The following is a 24860-nucleotide window of genomic DNA, read 5'->3' as shown; positions in this document are numbered from 1 at the left end:
AAGTACACAATCTGGAAAATGTTACAAATATCTTTGATGTAGACATTCCAGATGGTCCGATGGGGAACTGCAGTTTCTGATCAGTGAAGCATCTGGAAGGTTAGAGCACAACTCCAGGAGAGACGGCCATTCTCATGCAGCCCTCTTGGGTCAGATAACAGTGGCTGCCACGTAGGGGTCCTACCATGTGCAGACCCTGTGCACACGTTGTATTTAAAATTTGCAACACCTCAGCCACGAAGTTGTCATTAACGCCTTTTATTTTTTGGCCGTGCTGCACGGCGTGCGGGATCTTAGTTCCCCAACCAGGGATAGAACCTGCGCCCCGTGCAGTGGAAGCGCGGAGTCTTTTTTTATTTTTATTATTGTTTTATTTTTTTAATTTATTTTTGGCTGTGTTGGGTCATCACTGCTGCGCGCGGGCTTTCTCTAGTTGCACTGAGCGGAGGCTACTCTTCGTTGCAGTGTGCGGGCTTCTCATTGTGGTGGCTTATCTTGTTGCAGAGCACGGGCTGTAGGCGCACGGGCTTCAGTAGTTGTGGCTCGCGGGCTCTAGAGTGCAGGCTCAGTAGTTGTGGCGCACGGGCTTAGTTGCTCCGCGGCATGTGGGATCTTCCCAGGCCAGGGCTCGAACCCGTGTTCCTTGCGTTGGCAGGCGGATTCTTAACCACTGTGCCACCAGGGAAGCCCAAGCGCGGAGTCTTAACTACTGGACCGCCAGGGAAGTCCCTAAGGCCTTTTATAGTCAAGAAAACAGAGGTCCCGAGAGGTTAGAACCATATTCAGGCACGCACAGCTAGGAAACGGCGGCACTGACATGTACATCCCACATTCTTCCATGGTGCCCTGGGCTCTGTTCTCATCACCCAATTTTTCTGAGCCACCAATTCCACACATCCCTTAAGCAAGATTTCAGGTTTTTGCCTGCAAGCGTCCACCATGCCCTGACTCTTTTCGCCTTCGATGGCTTTCTGTACTGGCCTCGTCCTGCGCTGGTACCCACTCTGAGTAGCCCTGCTCTAGGCAGTCTCCCACTTGCCCTAAGTGGGCTCATGGAATCGACTTGTCTACACTACTCAGGTCCACTCCCCGTATTGTTTCCTTATTCTTCCATAAGCAGAAGTCTTACGGAATTAAATGTGTATGCTTTTCCCCTATTCATCTGTCCGACACCAGTTTTAACTCTTATGTCCAGCCAAAGAGCCTAGAAGAGTAGAAGGAAGTTTTTCCCTTCCTACATGTGTCCATGAATCCCTGAGGGTCTTGTTAAAATGCAGATTTTGATTCAGAAGGTCTGCAGTGCGCCCTGAGACCCTGCTTTCTAATCAGCTTCCAGGTGAGGCCATCCTGCTACTGGTCCAGGGATGGCATTTTGCTTTCCCAGAGCCTAAAGATGGTGTTTAAAGTTCCTGCAAGTGCTTTCATTCTTTTACTGCAGATAAGCACCCAGGAGATTTAAATCAATCAATGACCTCGAACTCCTACATGAGACCAGTCCTGGGGGTGGGAGCAGATTTGGGACAGGAGGGAGCCTATAGCTGGAAGCCCTGTGCCTGGGGCACTCCAGGCTGGATGCCTGAAGCCAGACAGATAGGGGCTTTGGACAGAGTGAGGGCACAATGGGGGTGCTGGGTGTCTCGAGGGGTGATGGGGTGTCTGGAATGGAGGGCCAGCAAGTAAGAGGCAGAAACAGAGGTTGGATAAATGCCTCTTAGCTTAAAACTGTGTTGAGAGCTCTAGATGTTGCATGAAATCTTTTATGGAATAAAGTGAGATAGAAAAAAAATAGTAGGTGGGTTTGGGTTTAGGGGGCTTTTTCTTGGGAGTGGGGTACCATTTTATTTGACTGACCTCCCTAAGAGTTTGGCAAAAACATATTCACCTAAAGTCACAATGGGCACAGCTGGAAAATGACTCTGGGGTCCAAGCCTCCAACTTATCCTAAATGCCCTTCTCTTCATGATTGTGGGATGCTCAGACGCCAGAAAACTGAGGAACAAACCCCATTCCCAAACCCCACCTCCCAGACTTTCTGTTCCTCAAGGTGAAAGTGTTTTTAAAAATATTTTTTAAACTCAGAAATTGTGAAAAAAATTTTGAGTGTAGTACAGGCATTTTAACATGTTACATTACATGTAAACAAACAAAAGCTCATGACTACATCAAAAGGATTACATTAGTAATACACAATCAAAGCTGATTTCCAGTTAAATGTAGAAAAACCTGTGGGTCCATCAGGACCACCAAACCTGTATCCCCTCACCAGAATTCTTAACACATCACCCTTGATGGGGGAATTTGCACAGGAAGAGGAAATTCGAAGTTGAAATAGAAGTGGAGAAAATAACCCATAGACTTTTTTTTTCTGTATATTTCGACTTGAAGATTGAATAATATCCAGTAACAGCACATAATAAGGGGAAACTGTTCCACTGCAAATATTTCATAAAGCACCCCACCACCACTTACTAAAATTTAAATTTTTTAATTTATTAAAATTAAATTTTAACATTATTTAAAATTGGGGGAGAGGTAAGTTGATCATTTAGAAGGTCAAATGATTCAACTGAAATAATTTGTGAGACATTTTTTTAAAGAGAAATTTAGAGGCATAGTCCAAACATCTATGAGTCCAAACAGCTCTTTTTCTTCCCCAACAGCTTCACATCCCAAAGGCATCAAATATTAAAAGTAACAACAATCCTAGAATACTCCTTGATGACATAGCCCCTTTGTGTACATTATAATACTCCAACTGGCCAGAGAGACAAATAAGTAGAAAACGTCATGTCCAAAGAAAAGACCTATGACCTAAGTTTATATGGGGCTCCAAAGAACTTAGAAGAATTACTATTTAGAAATAACTATAAATGAACTACCTTCTATATGATCCCTGTGTAAGAGAAGATTCTCTAGGCTGAAAAAAATTGTCTACTTTCAATTCATCCACTTAGCCAAAGGTCACCCTGTCCCAGTGGGTGGGAAGACCAGGCTCGGAGAACACCCCCTCCCCCCTGCCCTTTCCCCCTCCTTCCTCTCTCCTCCCGCCCTCCCCTCCCCTTTATCTGCCATCTCCAGCCCCAAGCGAAACCCTTGAAACAAAAGTCAGAAATTAGGGACGTGTATTTTTTGGTTATTTTTGCTTTTTTCTTTGTTTTTGGTGTTTCCTTTCTATCTGCAAATTTGTCTAACTTCTTACTCGCAGAAGAAGTCAATATCCTGGAAAAAAACAAAAGCAAAAAAAGACTGAGCTGAGCGTGCAGGGTCAGAAAACAGATGTAGATTCTTTATTTCAAATCATATGTCATCAAAGGGAAATCTGGATTTAAAATAAGCAAAGTCTGAACCCCAAAGACTATGACACAAGTATTACTTTAAGTCAAAAACGACTTAAAGTGAAGATTCTCAAATACACTTTTAATTTATGGTTATTTGACACTCTCAAGCTCAATGCTAAGACATGATGACAAGTGAGTCGCATTTGTGTAGGTTGGGCAATGTTTTGTAGTTACTTTGCACAGCCGTTAGCTCCAGGAGAATCGTTTCAAAACAACCACCTTGCAAAGTAGCTCAAAGGGGATCTTTTATTTCTGTTCTGGGTATACAAGACCCCAGGGCATTAGGAAGAGTACAATTTTTTTTTTCATGCATAAGTAGAGTCTATCTATCACAAAAGTAGGCATTCAAAAATTTTCCAGAATGTTTTGATTTTGTCCAATACAGGTGCTGATTTTTTTCTCAGCCCAAGTCTTTAGTCAACAAGTGTACCCATGAGTAAGAGTCAGTTAATATGTTGGTTTCTTTCTTTGTGACATGGAGCCCTTTCCAGGATAACTTGCATCTAAAACAAAGGGGGTTGGTAGAGAAATTTCACTAACCTTTCAACATTGATAGTAGGTATAAATACTCCCCCAAATCTCGTTGTCTAGAGATGTCACCACTGAAAGTGTCGGGGGGCTTTGCATGACGCACCTTGTAAGTTGCATGATGCATTATTCACACCTGCCTACATCTACGTTACCTTGAGATCTGAGTCCTTCCCTGGCACCTCCAGGATGCTTACCGTGGTGGGAACTTCCTTGGTGGCTTCTTGGTACACGTATTGCTCCTGGACCAAGTTGCTGGGGAAATAACCCACAGTTCCCATCTCGTCCTCAGGTTGATCGCCATAAACCTGAGTGCCCAGAAGTGTCACAGTGAGGGGAAAGCTGATGTGAGTTGTCTTTTAGAAACCCTCAGGCATCCTCTTTGCTATCCATGAGAATTACATAACTGCCAGTGCTTTGCTTCTCAGTCTGGATTCTGGGGGACTCAGACCCAAATTTGAAGTCAACCCACAGAAATTGTGTGTGTGTTCTTTTGTGGCCTAATCTTCCTGGTCTCCCTACTTTAGCATTTCTCTATGCAATCTTGTGAGCTGCCTGAAATCTTTTTGGAACCCATAAATAAAGTCTGTACCTTTTTAAAAAAGGTAAACAGACACTGTTATTTTTAAAGGACTTTTAAAGGACTCTCTCTATTTTTAAAAATTCAAATGAACAGGTCTTAAGTGAATCTAAGATTTAATTCTTTATTACTTGAGAATTTATCTCTGGTGCTGGAGCTGCAGCTGCAATGGAGGACAGTAAATCAATCCGGCCTCATCCCTCCCTAGGGCCCACCCCTGCACGTTTTAACTGAAGAAAGCAGATTCTTTGGAATTAAAGACGGTGCTAAAGTTTCCTTAAAAATATTGAAACGTAGCCTGACTGCCAGCACACATGCCTTTTACTTGGCAAATCCACTCAAATATTTTTGAATAAGTTTCAAACTCTTTGGGATGTTCAAGCCCCCATGTGTTTGACTAGATTTCTTGCCAAACCATCAAATAAACTTACATTTGGTTTTGTTATGAAATTTTCTTTGTTTCTTCAAAATGCAATAAAAGCAAATATATATGAATTTTTGCACTGGTACCCACAGCATCTATATTGTTCTTAACAGCTAGTTTTAAATAGTAAAAGGCATTGCAGATAGGTAACAGAGGAAAAATTAAGAGAAACATATGTCAAGATGTGTATATATTTTAAATGATCTCGTCTTACACTGCCAGCCCAAAATTCTCCAGCTTCATTTTCTTTTACCAGCTTTGAGTAAACATAGATCCACTGCCCTTTTTTAACGTTAATGAATCTACAGTCTGGGGCACTGTAATCTTCTTGAGCTCGGGCCAGAGAAATAGTATCTGGAAGAAAAAAACACTGAAATGTTTATCTAGAAGAAAAAAACATTGGCTCCTGGATTTTATCACAGCAAAAAGGCAGAGCATATAAGAAAACTAGGAAATCAGAGTGACTAATACCTCCTAATTTATAGCTCATGTTCAGTTCCAGAAGGTAACTAAGGCATTAAAGCAGCACCCAGCAGAATCTTAGCCAAGTGAATTCTTCATGGTAAGACACAAAAGGCATAGACCAGGAGAAACAATGCTAATCCCATGCACATTAGAGAAAATTCACTTACAAGTACCATTAGATTTTATGCTATTGTTGCATATTTCTTTTTGGATTATATAATAGAAAGGTAAGGAAAGGCATGAAAAAGTCCTTACAGACACACTCGTCATCTGCACACAGCTTCCTGGAAGCAAGTCTGTCCATAAATATTCCGTGCACGGCACATACGGCCACAAGACCTGGGAGGAAAAGTAACAGTAGTCTTGCCATCTTCCTTTTTTGCTGTTTTTGCTTTTGCCCTTTGAGTGGAAGTGGAGACTGACTTCAGTGCTTCCACATTCCTGTCTTTTATGTGAAAGCCAGACATCTGGGTAAGTCCCCCTGGCCAATGGGGAGGTGGCTGCTGTTTCTCTGCTTTCATAACAGCTACTGGGCTCTAGGGGCTAGTTAGCATCTGATTTCCCAAAGAGACTCAAACTCTGTGTCTTTTTTACACACAAATTGTATCCAAAATGGTCCACCATTGTTAAAGTCACTTTCACTGTGGTTTATTGTATCAGGAAGACATTGTTGAAAGAACTATGAGAATTTTAAGTCATTTAAAAAATGTTTTTAGTTCAAACCTCATAGTCTTTCAGTGTATGAGCAAAGATGTACTAACTGCAGGAAACTGTTGAAGATGTGAGATCTATACCCTTAATACAAATAATTTTGATTTAAACATTTAATAAACATCTGGATTTATATAATAGATAAGTTAAGGATGCTTACATTTACAAATCATTCATGATAGGATTCTTAGGAGTAATGTCTGTTGGGGCAAGCGTGGACTGTAACTCATCAAGACCCTACTAACGGAGGGTGGTAGGGGGAGAAGGGGTAGGTGGGCTGGGAAAAATGGAACAGGCTTTTTTTTCTACCTCCGCTCTCAGAGATTTTTGAAATTCGGTCTCAAAATGCTCATGGCTCATAGAGGAGGGAGTAAAGCTGGAGGTTTGTTTCTCCTCGAACCCCCATGCCTGCCTGGCCTGCTTCCGGGCGTCTTTCCCATGGGAAGAGGGGCACAGTTACAAGTCATCAAAGTTGAAGCGCCGGGACTTCCCTGGTGGTCCAGTGGTTAAGACTCCATGCTTCCAGTGCAGGGGGTGAGGGTTCAATCTCTGGTTGGGGAATTAAGATCCCGCATGCCACGTGATGCAGCCAAAAAAAAAAAAAAGGACAAAGTTGAAGCGCTAATACCTGTCCCTATCTAGTCAACAAATATTTCCTGAGCACCTGCTATGTGCCAGGCACTGTTGTAGGCACTAGAGACAGCCGTGAATGAAAAAAGGTCTGGACCCAAGGGTTTACTTTCTATTAGGAGGAGACAATAGGTTTCTGCTTGTCATAGGGTGTTTGGGATTTTTTTTCTCTCATAAGGTGGCCCCCTGCCCCCTCATTATTTCTAGACTAGAGGCCCTGTCAGGCTGCCCTGTCGAACTTGGTTGCTGATAAAGTTTTAGAGCAGAACCCCCTTTTCTCTCCCCTGAAACACTGTCACCTGACAAAATGAGGGATGAGCATTCAACTTACAAAATAGGTACAAAACAATTTTCCAAGGAATAAACTGGTAAAACAAAATATAGTACAATGAAAAAGTTTGATTGTTTTAGGGATGTGTGTGTATGTAACAAAGTTTTACTGTTTGGGTGTGTGTGGTATAGGGGTGGGAGTGGCGTGTTCTTTTCAAGGGAGGATCTCTTACACGGCTGGCCCTGATGTGGAAGCTCGTGAAATCCAATATCTTCATTATAGACGAGGAAGCTGAGGCCCAGCACAGGCCAGAGCTGCCTTTCTTAACCACTCCAAGGGTCAGCCAGCAGGATTGTGGTCCAGTGCTGTTTCCATGCATCCACTGGGGTTTTAAATTCTTTATTTCCTGTTTCACTTCAAGGAAGGGATGAATTAGAAATCACTTTTGAAAGCAGAATGCCAGTGCATTTTTTCTTCCTATAATCTAGGGGCCTAAGAGGATCTCTCGGAAAATGAAAGCATCGATCAAAATCCTCTTTATCCTAATCAGGCAGCTGTTTTACAAACTGCGACAGTCTCCAGCCAGCTGTCAACACAGGAGAGTCAAAAGACAATTGCCATTTAAGAGGCACTTTCAGAAATGAAGACTGTGCAAACTCAGATGGCCACACCCTAGGCAGGTCCCCAAAGCAGAGTAAAACGTTGAATAAGCCACATCCGAGCTGTCACAACAACTTAGCCAACTAAGCTGATGCTGACACAAAGCCATTATGGGCCATTTGAAGGTGGAGAACTAAGGAAAGAGATGCCAAGCCTTCTGAGTGCATCCTGGGCAGGCCTGGTATGTCCCAGCATTCTGCAGTAGGCAGAGACCGGGTGAAGACTAGAGGCCTCTTTGTAAAATTTTGCTCACAAATAGGAATTTAAACTTAGAATAACTCAGCAAGCTGTCGTGGCCGGTGGCACACTTGAGTCCCCACAGCACATTCGGAGGGTCCAGAGAAGGGCTCTGTCCTGAGCTTACTTCCCTCCTGCTTCTGGATTTTCAGATAGATTCTTTGAGCCTTTAATCCCCAAAAGACATTTTTTTTCCCTTTAGTTCCTAAATTAGCTTCTCAGTGTGGGGTTCTTAAAGTGGAGGCTGTGGTTCCTTTAGGGTCTAAAAATGGGCTTTTACAGGGACTTCCCTGGTGGCGCAGTAGTTAAGAATCCGCCTGCCAATGCAGGGGACATGGGTTTGAGCCCTGGTTCGCGAAAATCCCACGTGCCGCGGAGATACTAAGCCCTTGCGCCACAACTACTGAGCCTGTGCTCTAGAGCCCGTGAGCCACAACTACTGAAGACAGCATGCCTGGAGCCCATGCTCTGTGGCAAGAGAGGTCACTGCAATGAGGAGCCCACGCACAGCAATGAAGACACAACGCAGCCAAAAATAAATAAATAAATTTATTTTAAAAATTAATAAATAAAATAAAAATAGGCTTGGGCTTCCCTGGTGGCGCAATGGTTGAGAGTCCGCCTGCCGATGCAGGGGACACAGGTTCGTGCCCCAGTCCAGGAAGATCCCACATGCCGCGGAGCGGCTGGGCCCGTGAGCCATGGCCGCTGAGCCTGCGCGTCCAGAGCCTGTGCTCCGCAACAGGAGAGGCCACAGCAGTGAGAGGCCCGCGTACCGCAAAAAAAAAAAAAAAAAGGCTTGGACAAGTGGACGGGGGTGGAAGCAGCCTCCTCGCCTTGACGTACAAGGCCCTGCATGATCTGGCCCCTCCGCCCCTCTTAGGTCACCTTCTGTCACTCCCCCTCACTGGCTCTGTTCCCGGCACACCAGCCACTTGAAAATGTGAAGCTCATTTCTACTTTAGGCCCTCTAAGCTTATTGCCTGGGATACTTTTCCTCCAGATACTGGTCTTCTGCTCTCTGATAGTCAAGATGTCTCCACCGACAGACCAGTTTAACAGAGCCAGTCCCGCACTCCCGCAACCCAATCCGTCCATCACTCGACCCGTGGACACTGTTCTGATACACGTTTCACTACCTGACATGCCTTGTTTACTTACTTGGTGATTTGTCCCCCTGACACCACAATGAAAACTCCACGAGGTGGGGACGTCCACTGCTCTATCTTTAGCACCCAGAAAAATACTCGGTACTTATGAATAGGTATTCATTGAATGACTGCATGATCCCCGAAATTATATGCTTAGGTGTATACATGCATGTGTACTCTTTTTTTCTGGGGAAAGTCCCTAGGTTTTATCGGGCCTAAAGAGATGTTCATTACACCCCTCAAATTAAGACTCATTGACTAAATGATTAGGGCAGAGATGCTGGGGTCCTGCCATCAAAGCATGGTCTCCAGACCAGCAACTTTAGCATCACTTCATAAAGTCTCTCAGACCCCAGCCCAGTCCTGCTAAATCGGAATCGACTTTTTAACAAGATACAAGTGATTCGTATGAACATTAAAGTTTGAGAAGTGCTGCTCGAGGGCAAATCAAATACAGCACAAATTTTTAGCCAGGATTTCACATTCGTCATCAGGTCTTTGCTGGATACAACATTTTCAACGGACAAAATGCCTGTTAAGTACCCAAACAAAATACTTTAAGCCTTTAAGTTTAAAACGGAGACGTGAAACTCTCCGAATAGTTTCCATTTTGACGCTATCTTCTATAGACTACCTTTGAAAAATATAATTTGAACTAATAATCTAATCATATAAGCCACTTCATAGAGGTAGAAATCTGCTTTGTTAGTTCTTAACTTTGACTCACGTTGGACTCAATCGGGGAGCTTAAGAAATATTGACGACTGGGTTTCACCCCTAGAGATTGGGATTTAATTTATCTGGGGTGTAGGTTAGGGATGGGTATTTGAAAATATCTCCCAGATGATTCTAATATGCAGTCAAAGTTGAAAGTTAAATTCAAGTTGAAAACTGCTATATTTAATGGATAACAACATCTGCTCCCTCTAGACCCTCCGTGCAACTCCCACGGATCAGTAAGTTAAGGATGGTCAGAAGATCCTAGTTTGATCGAATCTTTTTCAAAATATAGTTATTAAATACATGGAGATTAATGGGCCTCGAGAAGAATAAGTTACAAGTAAGGAGAGGCGAAAGGCTAGAATAAACTCCATGCTATTGGGTTGCAATCAGAGGTACTGTTGCAAATTCATTATTTTTAGTATAAAAGGTTAGGACAGGCTGAGGAACTGACAGGAGACTAAAGAGACGTGACAACTACACTCAACGCATGATCCTGGATTGGATTTTTGGGCCATGATTGGGACATCAATCAATAGGATGGGGACTTCCCTGGTGGCACAGTGGTTACGAATCCACCTGCCAATGCAGGGGACACGGGTTCTATCCCTGGTCTGGGAAGATCCCACATGCCATGGAGCAACTAAGCCCGTGTGCCACAACTACTGAAGCCTGCATGCCCTAGCGACTGCATGCCGCAACTACTGGGCCCACGTGCTGCAACTACTGATGCCCACACGCCTAGAGTCCATGCTCTGCAACAAGAGAAGCCACCGCAATGAGAAGCCTGCACACCGCAACGAAGAGTAGCCCCCACTCGCCACAACTAGAGAAAGCCCGCGCAACAACGAAGACCCAACACAGCCAAAAATAAAATATAATAAAATACAAAAAAATAAATTGGATGAATGTTATTCCTTGATGTTGCTGGTCATCTAGAAGTTATGCGGAAGAGTGGTCTTGTACTTAGGAAATTCACACTGAAGTTTTTAAGGGGGTAACACGCGATCAGGTCAACACACTGTCAAATGGTTCTGCTAGGGCTCAGGGTGGGCCTCCCCGAAATAAGGTATATTGATTATTTTGAATTAGTTACTTAAGGAACCGCCAATGCAAAAGTGACACCCTGACCCTCCTTTCTGTCAACCAGAAAGCAGGAAATAAACCTCTCATGTGAAAGATGCACCCCCTGCATCTAGAGGTAGGACACCCCTTTCACCAGAGATAGGGAATTCAGGTCAAGAAGCTTGTATAAACAAACCTTGTTACTCCTTTACTACCTCAGGGTCGAACTGTTCAGATTCTTCACTAATTGAGCACCCCAAACCTAAGTTTCTTTGCCATGTCACTTCATCTCTAGTTTATTCTTTCTTTCTCTAGAAGGTATAAAAGCTGCCTGCTTTGGCCACTACTTAGGTCTCATTTCTATGAGACCTCTGTCTGCATGAATTAAAAATTTTTTTCCCCATTAATCTGTTTTGTATCAATTTCATTATTAGTCCAGCCACAAGAACTCAGGACGGGTAGAGGGGGAAATTTCTCCTCGACAGTTCAAAAATATGTATGGGAGCTCTGCGTACTATTTCGGCTTTTATATAAATCAGAAAAATTTTCAAAATAAAAAGCTTTCAAAAGTAATCAAATGTCACTCCTCTGCTTGAAATCTTCTTCTAACAGAACGTAGGTCCAACACAGACTTGTATGTGAATGTTCAGAGCCACTTTATTCCTAATGGCCCCAAACTGGAAAGAACCCAAATGCCCATCCGCTGGCGGAACAAACTGATCCACGCAACAGAGATGAATCTCAAAAGCATCCTAGACAGGGCACAGTCGCAGTGACAGAAAGCAGATGGGTGGCTGCCTGGGGTCGGGATGGGGGGATAGTCTGACTGCAAAGGGGCACAAGGCAGCTCTTGTCTTTGAGGGGTGACAGAACGCTCTATATCTTGATTATGACTCTCACACAACTTATACAACTGCCAAAACTCATCAACTATTGATAGAGTACTAAGAGTAGCGGGGGCTATGAGCTCTGTAGTTGTGGCTCGCGGGCTCTAGAGCGCAGGCTCAGTAGATGTGGCACACAGGCTTAGTGGCTCCACGGCATGTGGAATCTTCCCAGACCAGGGATCAAACTCGTGTCCCCTACGCTGGCAGGCGGGTTCTTAACCACTGCAAAACCAGGGAAGTCCTGTGAAACATCTTCTGAGACAAGCTAAGGACAGTCACTGAGAGCAAGCAGTTAGAAAATGTACTAGCAAATGGCATTGCTGTCAACATGCAAGAGCATGGTCTTTTTTCTAGTAACTCACTGTTAATACATTTTACAGACATAAATGAACTTGACAACTAGGTTAAAAAGCTATTCATAAGAATCAAACTCTGCAGGTGGAAAGTTAAGGGATAAAAATTATTCTTTTTCCTCCTCATGTATGTATGCACAAGAGTGATGTGATAAAAATCTACATAACTCTGAAAGTGGTCTTCCTATAAATATGTATTCCATATATATTCAATACATAAAAAAATCTAAGTGATAAGGAAAAGTCTTGTTCCAGGAAGTATTAAAACAGGAACACAAAAAGTGATTAATAGTCACTTTACCATGCACTATACGTAAAAAATCGTCCACTTCTATAGACACCTGTGGTTTTGCTAGCAGGGGACTTGAATCAATAGCCTTAGGTAGAAATCAAACACTACAGAAAATGAGCTTTGGAAATATCTGAGCATCAGTGTTCAAGAAGCACAAAGAGACAGCAAGATTAGGATTGGCAACCTTTGCAAGTCAGCCTACTAGCCTTCAAAAAGATTACAGACTAAAAATCTTTCCTTTGGAGGTCGTTCAATAACGAGGTTAATAACTGAGCAGGTATTCCTTAGGAACGATCCTGCCTCAAGAGGGTAAGAGCATAAAATGTGAAGTCTAAAGACAATATTCCCTTTCCATCTGTTTTCCCAGAAAACAGTAAGTACGGTTACTCCTAAATGGCCTTTATTCAATTAAAAACGGAATGAAAAGATTTGTGAAATGTCTACTACCAGCAAATACTATGCTCATTTATTTCAATATGAAGATGAATTTAGATCCTGCCCAGGTCCCACCTTCTTCTCATATCCAGGATGTCATTTTTATCATTAGTAAAAGAATCATTAAATAAACTAAACAGGGAATTCCCTGGCGGTCTAGTGGTTAGGACTCGGCACTTCCACTGCAGGGGGTCTGGGTTTGATCCCTGGTCAGAGAACTAAGATCTCCGTGTGGTACGCCCAAAACAAAGAAAAATCCCACAAACAAAAACAAACGAAAAAATGAATTCCAGGATGGCAGTTCATACACAGAAAACATTACAGAAAATATAATCAAGTGCTTGATCTAATTCTCCTTTACTTTTATTAAAGTGGTTCAATGTTTCTCTACCATTCGCTACTCCAAAGTAACACTAGAAAAGCATCTACCATTAGCTACTCCAAAATAACACAAGAGGGGGCCTCCCTGGTGGCGCAGCGGTTGAGAATCTGCCTGCTAATGCCGGGGACATGGGTTCGAGCCCTGGTCTGGGAGGATCCCACATGCCGCGGAGCAACTAAGCCCGTGAGCCACAACTACTGAGCCTGCACATCTGGAGCCTGTGCTCCACAACAAAAGAGGCCGCGATAGTGAGAGGCCCATGTACTGCGATGAAGAGTGGCCCCCGCTTGCCGCAACTAGAGAAAGCCCTCGCACAGAAATGAAGACCCAACACAGCCGAAAATAAATAAGTAAATAAATAAATTAATTTAAAAAAAATCAGAGAGAACATTTCCTGGCTGTGGTCAGAGGAAGTCCTGGCTACTGAATGAATTAAAAACAAAAAACAAAAAACACACAAGGAAAGCATCCTATTACAGTTTTATATACCTTAAGATGTGTTCTAGACTAGCATGAGCATTTGATGATAGGACAGTGGGCCAATAAATGAAATATTATGTACAGAATACAAATAAAAGTTTATTGTACAAAATTAAGGCCTTCACAGTTCATAGTTCACTAAGGCTAAACAAAGACTAGGTAATGTTTTAAATCCTTTACAAAAATTTCACATACACTTTCCCCTACCCCCAACTATTAAAGTGGCCTGACCAAATGTTATCAAAACGAAAACTATACATAACACCAAGTCCTTTAAAGGCAGCTATCCCAAATCTTATTTCTTGGCATAGGTGATCTTCATGGCATGGGATGGTGTGATCTTAAATCCCTGTAAAGCATCCCTGGCAGCTCCAGCCTGTCCATCATTTTCAAATTCAACAAAAGCAATGTCATGCCTCCCAGGTACCAAACGTACTTCCTTGAAACCAGGGAACCTATAAAGAATTAAAACAATTTTTACATACGTAAACAATTTATATACATGTAAATACAGAGATGACATCAAATACGTAAATGTCTGTGTTTAAATTTGGTAAGCAACTTCCTGATATGAGTCCAGGAAAAGTATCACATCCCAGCAAGAATCCTGAGTGGGATGAAAGAGCCTAAATTATAATTAATACCATGAAAAGAACTGCAGCAATCACGTAAGCTAATTCTGTTTTTGTCATTTCATCAAAGCTTTGTTTTCTGTTTTATTCATCAACTAGAATTAACAATTCAAACATTACAGGTAATTTAGCTTTTTATTTGCTAAATCTGCAGACTGGCTTCAATTCATGATTAATCCTGGAGCAACTCAATGAAGCTGTAAGGAATTACTGTGTGATATACAAACGGATTCAACCCAGGGAAGTGCTATTTGTCCTGTCAGGAGACTCTCAGAACACAGACTTGTTTATGAAAACACTTACTGATTAAACAGCATGGATAACATCATCTCATTAGTCTCTTCTGGTAAATTATTAAGGAATAAAATATAGTTTGGAGGGTAATCGGGGACCTATTAAAAAGAAAAGGCAAAGTTAGTTTGTAAATATAAAAAGTACAGTAAACCATTTGGCTCTTACATTAAAATCTAAACTTCAGAAAACTACATTCCACCGTTTAAGGCTTGTGAAATCTTACTACATCAAACACTAAAGCTGAGAAACAGTGACACCAGAGAAATAAGCAAAAACCTAACAGTAACCAAACAAGGTAGACATTCAAGTCACTTAATAAATATCTGGAAGATTATAAATCTTATTAACAGTTTTTAAGTATTTAATTAACGGTATTTAAAACAATGTTTAAGTTTTAAGCATCTGGAGGTCAGCTGGAACGGGAGGATTCTGTCGTCTGGATTATACAACCGATCCTAACAAACCAGAGAAGGCATCGGTGTCACCCACCCTCAGCTGCTTAACCCTCAGATATTCAGTCCTCTGCGCTATCGCTTACTACCTCCCAGTGTGTGAGAAAATCTGGAAATAGAAAGATTTCCACTTAGAACCACTGCTTGGCAATTTTTAATGTTTTTTTCTTCTGAGAAAATGAGATATACATGGCATCTAGTTACATACAAGAAAGTGGATACAGACACTGTTATGGGGAACTATAGGGAAAGGTCTTTATATGTAAGAGCCTCTGTCTTCAGGCTAATTTCGTGGAAGAAAAAAGATGAAATGTAAAGAACAACTTAGGGCTTAGAGAATTAAGTGCTGGCATTTGTGAACTGGACTATAATTGTTGAAAGACTTCAAAAGAGTAGACAATGCAAGAAAATGCAAATAACTTAAAATCAGAGGAGGAAAACCTCAGTGGTGCAAGGAATTCCCTGGATGTAAGGATCCTGTCAGACCCCAGCACCCAAGGGATTAATCGGGAAACCATTAGTACATAACTCAGGCTTTCTTTTTGAGGCCTTTATTGGGAAGCTTAGGTAAAGAGTTTCTAAAACTCTTTGGTAAAGAGTTTCCTGATAAGTCTATATCAGGAGACTTAAATATGTATGTGCTGAGGAAATGGGAGCAAAGGCAACTAACTGTAAAACAACTTTGCTCTATGAGAAAACATGGGTTAGTGCTTCAGCTAATGGGAATGGATAACAAGCCACAAGCCTGGAAAGCTCTGGGCCATGTACTGTGCGGTAAACAACCATTTTGCTCCTTGACCGCATAGAGCTTAGAATCTACTGTTTTGATTCTGTCATTGACTCACCATGGGAAGCAAGGAATAAAGTCAGGTTTTGTTTTCTCCCTCTTAAAGAAAATTAAAACGTTTTGATGAGTGAGTTTCCACATTATTGTGGCTTATACATGGAATCATTTTGTTTTTGGAGACATGCACGTTGTTGTAATTATTGTTATTGTCTTGTAATTTTATTTTAAAGTAAGTATCACATGGAAAAAAGTATTACCTGAGGATTTGGTGCTGCATTTCCTTGGGTATTAGCTGAATTTGGGGTTCCCTAACCCAAAGAAATAGAGAAAGAGTTAACATTTCCAACCCCTCTAAAAAAGCAGCAGGTATTTACATTTTAAATTACTTCATAAAAATAAGATTAACAAACAGATTTTTAAATCTATTTACTTTCACTGAGATTTTACATCTTAAAACTCTGACTCAAACATTAATGTATTTAACTTGTCAAATGTTTCTGAAAGGTCTATATCATAAAGTTCAACCTCTAAGCTTTAAAATTATGGAGAAATATAAATATAAGGACCAATGTTTCTCTTTTTTTAAAAACAACTAGAAAAAAGTCAAGCATTATACTTAGTACAACTGATTTCTAATCACTTTCAATCCCAAAGTAACTACTTTTTGGATGATAATTTCATCTTTATCTGGTACTTTAAATTAGATTTTGAATTCCTGAACTGTTCAAAGAAAGCAGCTTTCAGTGGCATACTCATGATTAAAGATAACATCTACAGTATTATTTATACACAGAACTTGAAAAATAAGCCAATAGAAATTAACAAATTTTGGAGAATGATGGAGCTAAATGTCATGCAAATTCAAAAAAAACTGTTCAATATAAATCTGCATATGTAAAGGTTTATATTTTAATCTGTTGCTTAAACACAAATATTGGAATTTTAGAATTCAACCATTCCAGCTTCTTAAAAATCTACCTTTAAACACACACATGTGCACATGCATGCCTCAAAGATCACCCTTCAAATGGAAGACAGACATCTCTATCAAATTTTTAATACCAAAAAAAAAAAATGAACTTTTGCCCATCTTACCTGACCAGGTTTTTTGTTCATGGTTGTTGCAGTCTGTTCCACAGTTTTGGCTTTTTTCTTTTCTTTTTTCTTTTCTTTGTCAGCAAAAGTGCCACGCATTTTAGATATTATATCAGAATCTGTTTTTGCATACTGGATTCGCTGTTTTAATTATTTGAAAACAAGTTACTTTTCATCATGCTGAAGGCTGTTTCTACACTTGTCATTCATATTTCAAATTTCATTATGCAAATACGAGCTAATTTTAAACACATACTTAAGGAAATCTATCAAATATACTGAGCACCAAATGAAAATAAGCTGTGACCCATGATTCACAACTGGGACAAAGTTAGATTCAACTGTGTTTATTATAAGAAAAAACCATAGATTTTCATATGAGAAAAACAGGACTGAAATATCTGCACCACTGCCCCTCTCCATTTAAAAGAACAGAGAAAACTGCATTGGAAAGCTGTCTATCCCTTACAGGGACACACAGAGGGTCCATATATGCATGGAATTTGTTACTTCCAAAGTTAAAGTACCAAAGATTGAGAATGACTTTCCCTTGAATCTGGTCTATTATTTTTAAACGAAATGACTAACAGTGGCATCCACTTAAATTTAAAAAGCTTTGAAAGGAAACAAAAAGATGGCATCACAGCTAGTGCAACCAGGTCACTTGCATGAGTAATACGCCACAGCCAGCAGGCACAGCACACACGACTGAACAAGCGCTGAGAAACACTGGTCTAGGACAGCATTTCATGAACTTTAATGTGCATCCAATTACCTGGAGAGCTTGTTAAGAGTGCAGATCCTGATGCAGGGGGTCTGGTGAGGCCTGAGATTCTGCACTTCTAACAAGCACAAAGGGGATGGTGGGGCCCACACTTTGAGCAGTATGGCCCTGGCCTAAAGCATTACTGCATAGCTGAATGTTCGGGGGAACCGGGGGGGGGGCGGCAGGCCTCCCACGATACCTCAGTCCCTGAGGCTTCCTCTGGCTGCTGGACCATGGCAGCTCCAAGTGGACTTACCCTGTGAGCAACTCTGCTAGTCTTGCATGTCATCATCTAACCAAAAGAAATAGTTTGGGACCAACTCCGACTTGCTCCCAGGGATTCCCGCCCAACTCCCTTCTTCCTGACCTGAACAGATCTTGGGTTATCCTGTATTTGTCCCTATGACCTGTGAAAATTTCTGACCTCAGCCCTCGCTCTTAGCTGGCTGGTCTAGAGCAGCAGTTCTCAACCAGAGGTGAATCTGCCCACGAGGAGACAGCTGGCACTGCTGACTGGAGACACTGTGTGTTGTCATGCTAAGAGGGCAGAGGCCAGAGATGCTGCTAAACACTCTTACATGAACAATACAGCCCCAACAATAAAAAAGTATTCAGTTCAAAACGGCAAAAGTGCCAGTGTTGAAAACCCTGGTCTAGACTAAATACTGGTCAGGGATGAGAAGGTGCAAGATTTACATTTATACCAAAGGTTTCATGACAGAAGTCCTTAGGAAGATGGTTCTACTTTACTGAGGTATTTTTGGAATTAAATAACCAAATGCCCTTGAATCACAGAGAATAATTTTGTTCTGAGTTCCAAGTTATAGAAAATTTTGTTCATTTCTGACCCGGTGTGTTGGCAACTGAAACCACCTAAGTAAGTATAAACAAGACAGCTCAAGGAACATTCTTTTCTTTCTTCCAGGATGCGAGAGATTTGGCAGTATCTACTACTTTCCTGAAGGCAGAGAACAGACGTCCCAAAATACCTTCAATATGAGATCAGTCTAATGGGCTTTCTCCACTGATTTTAAATAATTAGCTGGCAAGGTGAAGCCAGTGCCAAACGCAGCAAACGATTTCTTCCTGCATCTCAGTCACAGGCACATGCAAACTTGTCATCCCAACTTAGCAAACAGCCCTAACACCCTCTATGAGAAGAAACTGTTCCTTCATACTAATGTAATTGTAGATTTAAACTAAAACCCAGTCTTATGCTACTGCCAACTGAGATCTCACTTATGCTAGTTCTTTACACTACTGAGAAAGATAAACTGGTCTCAGGAAATGCCAATTTACTGAAAATTGGGGTATGCAGGTACTATCCCCCAGTTTTCTGCAATAGGACTTTCCACATATATGGTGCCCAGTCAGGTGGGAAATGATGGGAAAAGGAGAGCTGGACGGAGGACGGGAAGAAAATGTGCTCCAGTAACGGACAAACAGCACTCAGTCCTGAATTAAACAGCGTGGTACCAAAGTCCTCAGACTACTGACCACAGACAACACTGCCTGGTGTTGTACGTTAGGTCTTCTTGAGACACAGCACACTCATCGATCTGCACACCTTCTGTGGCTGCTTCTCTGACCCTAAAGGCAAAGTTAAGTAGCTGCAAAAGAGATTATCTGGCTCATAAAGTCTAAAATATTTACTATCTGGCCCTTTTACAGATAGGGTGCTGAATCCTAGTTTAGGGGGGAAAAAAAATCACAATATTGGGTGTCCAGGAGATTAGCTTTCAAGTCCTGATGATGCCACTGGTTACAGTAACAGAAGCTTTCTGTGCCTGATTCTTCATTTGTTAAAAAAAAAAAAAAAAAAATCAGATGAGAGGTCTGCACTACAGATTATGGGCCAAATCCAGCCCATGGCCTGATTTTGTATGGCTTATTAGTTAAGTACTTTTTTTCTTTCCTTTTCTTTTTTTTTTTAACACAATTTTTAAAGGATTGTTAAAAAAAACCACACACACACACACACACACACAAGAATATGCAATAGAAACCGTATGTAGCCCACAAAGCCTAAAATATTTATTATCTGGTCCTTTATAGAGTTTTTGCTCGCTTCTGAATTAAACCAAAGAATATCCAGTTTGCTTACTATTATTGTTTTTTTTAACAGGTGAAAGTGAACATGAGCACAGAGCCAGTTAATGGCAGAACTAGAATGAGAACATGGGTCCTTGAAACTCTGGGCCTCGGCTCTTTCCCCAACATCCCTTCCCATCACATTCCATTTCCGGAAGAAAAGCACTGAAATCCACACCCAAGGTACTACGTACCTATTCACACACCTAGAGCCCCTTGCTATATACACTGTCTCCACCCTGATCCAATCCTCTACCATCTCTGACTTAATACCAATGCCTCCTGAGTTCCCTACTTCCATTCTGCCCTTCCCACAATCCAATCTTCATCCAGCAGCTAAATGTGAAATCTCATGTCACTCCTGAGTTTAAAACTTTCCACGTGACTATTTCATTTCCATTCATTGCTATTCATTAATAAAACCTATGACTTTACATCTACGAACTGTCCTCCGATCAGCGCTTTGACTGCATAGCTTCTGACACGCAGTATTTCATTATGCTACTTTCTGAAACTTCAGACTGGATTCCCTCTTTGACCCACGATTTTTTGTGTTGTTTTACAAGTTTACAGAGGTTTCTTTTTAATAGTCTGAGTAATTATTAATTCCCAGTTCTTTTGAGATGAGAATATTGCCTATACTGCCATTGTTTTTAAAATATTCTACATCTCAATGTATTTTGTTTTTGCCTATTTGAACTATCATAAATCAAGAAGTGAATTATAAGCTCTACTACTGTGTTTCTATAAAAATAAATACATAAATAAAATAAACCCAAACCCACTCTGAACTGAAGGCAAAAAGCAATAGCCATATTTTCAAGGGTATATTTATACGTCTATCATACCATTAACAGCGATTAATGCCAAAATAAGAAAGATTTACCATCGGTTTGCCATAAAATGGAAATCCTTGTAACTGTCTCAAGGCATTTGTGGATGAGCCCAGTTCCTTAAATATAACAAAAGCTTGCCCCCTCATCTTCATGGTCTTTAGAGCCACAATATCTACGACGTGGCCAAACTGAGAAAACAGGGCATACAGGGATCTCTTCAACTCTGCACAAAATTAGAGGGGAAACCAGTTATTTGTGAATGAAACTATGACAAAATTCTTCATAAAATGACATGGCACTGAGTGCCCCCCCCATTTATTTATACAAAGTTACATATTTTAATAAAAACATCATACTATTCCCATTAGCGGTATAATTTTAAGTTTTTGAAACCATTTAACTATGAGTGAAAACAGATTCAACACATTTTCAGCCCCTATTTTTATCTTTAAAAAGCCTTAAAATCCTTACACAATAAGGGATAAAACATTATTTCAGGCACTGAGAAAGATGACTAGATGAGAATTTTTGAAGCTGTATAATTTTTAAGGTGGTAGTAAGCAAACACACTTCAGTTTTTTTAAAAAAAGCACCTACCTTCTTTTTTAATTTTGTCATTCATATTGTTGATATAAATTGTGTGATTTGGTCTGATATCCATGTTGTGGGTTAAACTGTTCAAATAGCCTAAAGAGACAGTAAATATTCCGTTATTAAACAGGGAGGATTCATTCATATGATAGTATGGCATTAAGGACACAGCACAAGGGTACTAACTTTTCAATTCTTTCAACCCCCAATGTCAGAAAATATCAGTTTGGCAGTAGTCTTTAAAATCTCTCAAGGACTTCCTAGCCCTCTTTTTTAAACAAAAGGAGAACAGTTCTCGGGCTGAAAACTTGGTGGGGCACTATTATCTAGTCAGATTTTAATAACATTCTTTTATTCCATACATTTATTTATTTTTATACTTATCTTTCACTTATGACAAGTGATACTGTTCTCCCATCTACCTAATAACTTTTCTTTTTTAACAAAATTTAAAAACTGAGATTTGAAGAAAAATGAAAAAAGAAACTAGCAAATGTATATCCAGTAAAAATCATAAAGATAGAACATTAATGGACTTCCCTGGTGGCGCAGTGGTTAAGAATCCGCCTGCCAATGCAGGGGACACGGGTTTGAGCGCTGGTCCGGGAAGATCCCACATGTCGCGGAGCAACTAAACCCTTGCGCCACAACTACTGAGCCTGTGCTCTAGAGACCGCTAGCCACAACTACTGAGCCCACGTGCCACAGCTACTGAAGCCCGCGTGCCAAGAGCCAGGGCTCCGCAACAAGAGAAGCCACCACAATGAAAAGCCCACTCACCACAACAAAGAGTAGTCCCCACTCGCCACAACTAGAGAAAGCCTGCGTGCAGCAAATAAGACGCAACGCAGCCAAAAATAAATAAGTAAGTACATTTATTTAAAAAAAAAAAAAAGAACATTAATGAAGTTTGCCAAGAACTCTTTCATGGGTGCTCTTACAAAGCCCTTTCATACTATTACTTAATTTATCACCAACAGCCCTCACTCCAAAGTCACCTCTAATGGACTTGAGAGACTGGAGCGGTACCGCCTGATGGTTAAGAGCTCAGATTCTAGAGCCAGCCGGATCTGAATTCAAATCTGTCTATGCTTCTTACTAGCTGCTTGACTGAGGGCAAGTTCTAATCTCCCAGGTCCAAATCTGTAACACGGGGATGGTAACAGAATCTACCCAGTAGAGCTAGAAAGGCTAAGTGAAATAAAGTTCTAGCAGCTCTGGAAGCAGAAGTAAGCACTTCGAACAGCTGTTACAAATGTCTTTTACAGGTTAATGCAAGTCCTTGCCCAGTTACATAGCTGATAAGCAGGAGGCCTAAAAATTCAGCCCGTGTTTTCTGTCTCTTGCACTTTTCTTTCACACCCACCACACTATTTCATTTTCCCCCACTGTTTTAGTTGCAAACTGTGGCCTTGCTTTAATTCCTTGGTGCCCCGCATATTTCTTCGTTCCATGAACATTTATACCCACAGTATGTGCACAGCATAGGATGACTGACAAGGAAAGAGCCCACAGACAAGGACTGTACTTGTGCGGGTAACAGGGGAAAGGTAACGCTTCTCAGAGGCTTGCGACGCCCTAAACTGAAACCTGGGAGACTGGGGTCGCGAACGACGACGAGAGAGAAGTGACAAGGATCAAACTGAAGGCAGAAAGATCAAAGGAGAAGTTCTCGCTTTATCTCACGCGAGGTTTGATGGTGGCCTGGACTGCTGGGGTACCGGGAGTCGCCTCCCGGATCCAAAAGGGAGCCTCTGGCAAGCACTTGAAGGCTCAGAGCGAGCTGTAAACGACTCGCACCAGCGAAAGAACACCAGTTATCCATAACTTCATATGCGCGAGGGTTCCCGCCTCTCCAGACCCAGGCACATTCGCCCACGGCCCCGGCCTGAAGCCCCAGGAAGCGGCCACACGATCCCCGGCTCCGACCCGTCCCGCCAGAGACAAGGTTCCTAAGTCGAAAGGCCTAACCAGACCCAAGCGTCAGTTTCCATGCCTCCCTCGCTTCCTCGCCGACCCTCCGCGAATACGTTCCGGCCCCCGCGCCGCGCCCTGCCCACCCCCAGCTCCCGCAGGACAGCGTATGGCCGAGTGGCAACCCGCAGCCGGGAAAAGAGAGAAAGTTAAGAATAAAGCACTTCAAGCTGGGCCCGTGAGCCATGGCCGCTGAACCTGCCCGTCCGGAGCCTGTGCTCCGCAACGGGAGAGGCCACAACAGTGAGGGGCCCGCGTACCGAAAACAAAGCAAAACAAAACAAAACAAAACAAAACAAAAAAAAGGAATAAAGCGCTCCAACTCACCGGAGGCGTCCGCGGCGTCCCGTACGAATCACAAGCCGGAAGCCGGAAGCCGGAAGCCGAGCCACCGGAAGTGACGCTACAAGGCGCCTCAATCGAGGGCCGACAAGTGAAGAAGCCGAGCCCGGAGTGGATCGATGCCCCGCGGTCTCCAAAGCAGGAGTTAAGAATCGCTCCGCGCATGTGCACACATGGCGGGCGGAGAGAACAGGTGCGAAGGGTAGCTGAGAAAAGGGAAGGAGGCTTGTGGGAATCCTGTGGGGTTAAACTGGAATTCTGGGGCCGCGGAGTAAGAGCATAGGGAAAGGCGGTGGTCATTTCCCTCACCATGAGTTTGCGCTGTTCTGTCCCATGCAACAGGTGCCTTCCATCTTTCCAAATCTTATATAGATCCTCCTAGACTTATGATGGATTTACGTCCTGATAAACCCATCTGTAAGTTGAAAACTATAAGAAGCAAATGCATGTAATACACCTAACCTACCCAGCATCACATCTTAGCCGGGCCTATCGTAAACGTGCTCAGAACACTCACATTGGCCTATAGTTGGGCAAAATCATCTATACAAAGCCAATTTTACAGTAAAGTGTTGAACATCTCATGTAATTTGTTGAATACTGCACTGAAAGTGAAAAACACAGTGGTAGTCTGGGTACAGAATGTAGTTAACCCTCATGATCACGTGGCTGCCCTGTGTTGTAGGAAAATGGGGCCAGAGAGGATGGTAATGTCCCAGGTCTTGGGCGAGTCCCTGGGATGGGCGCCAAGTGATGGTCCTTGGCTTCGCTCAGGAAAGAATTCAAGAGCAGTGGCAGTAAAGTGAAAGCAGGTTTATTGAGAGGGATACACATTTCATAGGCAGAATGCAGTCCATCTCAGAAGGTGAGAGTGCCCCAGGGTGTGGGTGTGGTTAGTTTTTATGGATTGGGTAATTTCATAGGCTAACCAGTAGGAGGATTATTTCGACTATTTTGGGGAACGGGTGGGGGTTTCCAGGACTTGGAGTACAACCCACTTTTGGGCCTTTTTTACTTGGCCTCAGAACTATCATGTCGTTTAGCATATGCTAATGTATTACAATGAGCGTATAATGAGGCCCAAGGTCTACTCTAAGTCAAATCTTCCACCATCTTGGGTCTAGTAGGTTCTAACCAGTTTTGTTGTATCTTCGATGGCAGTGTCATTCTTTTAATGGTTGTGCCCTGCTCCTCACTTCCTGTCTCAGCTGGGAGCTGTGGCTTGCTGCCCAGCATTAGGACACAGTGAGTATCTACTGCATATCGCTAGCCCAGGAAAAGCTCAAAATTCAAAATTTGAAGTCTGGTTTTTATTGAATGCATATCACTTTAACACCTTCATAAAGTCAAAAAAATCATACATTGAACCATCATAAGTTGGGACTCCTCTG

At 42.1% G+C, this 24860-nt stretch overlaps 2 protein-coding genes across 3 annotated transcripts; both read right to left on the bottom strand.

The window, feature by feature from the left end:
• Positions 1-3125: 3125 nt before the first annotated feature.
• Positions 3126-5751, bottom strand: OTOR (otoraplin). 2 transcript variants are annotated; one of them, XM_029221518.1, is made up of 4 exons: positions 5591-5751; positions 5085-5224; positions 4064-4174; positions 3126-3219 (listed from the first exon to the last, which is right to left on the bottom strand). In XM_029221518.1, the coding sequence occupies exons 1-4, from the start codon at positions 5703-5705 to the stop codon at positions 3196-3198; spliced, it is 390 nt and encodes a 129-aa protein (XP_029077351.1). In that variant the 5' UTR covers positions 5706-5751; the 3' UTR covers positions 3126-3195. The 2 variants fall into 2 exon arrangements, with proteins under 2 accessions (XP_029077351.1, XP_029077350.1); XM_029221517.1 differs by lacking the exon at positions 3126-3219 and adding an exon at positions 3231-3841 and having other exon boundaries at positions 5591-5735.
• A 7938-nt stretch (positions 5752-13689) lies between these two features.
• Positions 13690-23495, bottom strand: SNRPB2 (small nuclear ribonucleoprotein polypeptide B2). The gene is made up of 7 exons (XM_029222339.1): positions 23455-23495; positions 21160-21249; positions 20613-20785; positions 16870-17010; positions 16032-16082; positions 14545-14633; positions 13690-14064 (listed from the first exon to the last, which is right to left on the bottom strand). Exons 2-7 carry the CDS (start codon positions 21221-21223, stop codon positions 13905-13907), a joined length of 678 nt encoding a protein of 225 aa, XP_029078172.1. The 5' UTR covers positions 21224-21249; positions 23455-23495; the 3' UTR covers positions 13690-13904.
• Positions 23496-24860: the final 1365 nt, after the last annotated feature.

The sequence above is a fragment of the Monodon monoceros genome, unplaced genomic scaffold (genome assembly GCF_005190385.1).
Source record: "Monodon monoceros isolate NGI ecotype Baffin Bay Population unplaced genomic scaffold, NGI_Narwhal_1 Super_Scaffold_13, whole genome shotgun sequence".
NCBI classification, from domain to species: Eukaryota; Metazoa; Chordata; class Mammalia; order Artiodactyla; family Monodontidae; genus Monodon; species Monodon monoceros.
Note: the sequence above shows the minus strand (reverse complement) of the source record. Positions and strands in the feature narration are given on the sequence as shown.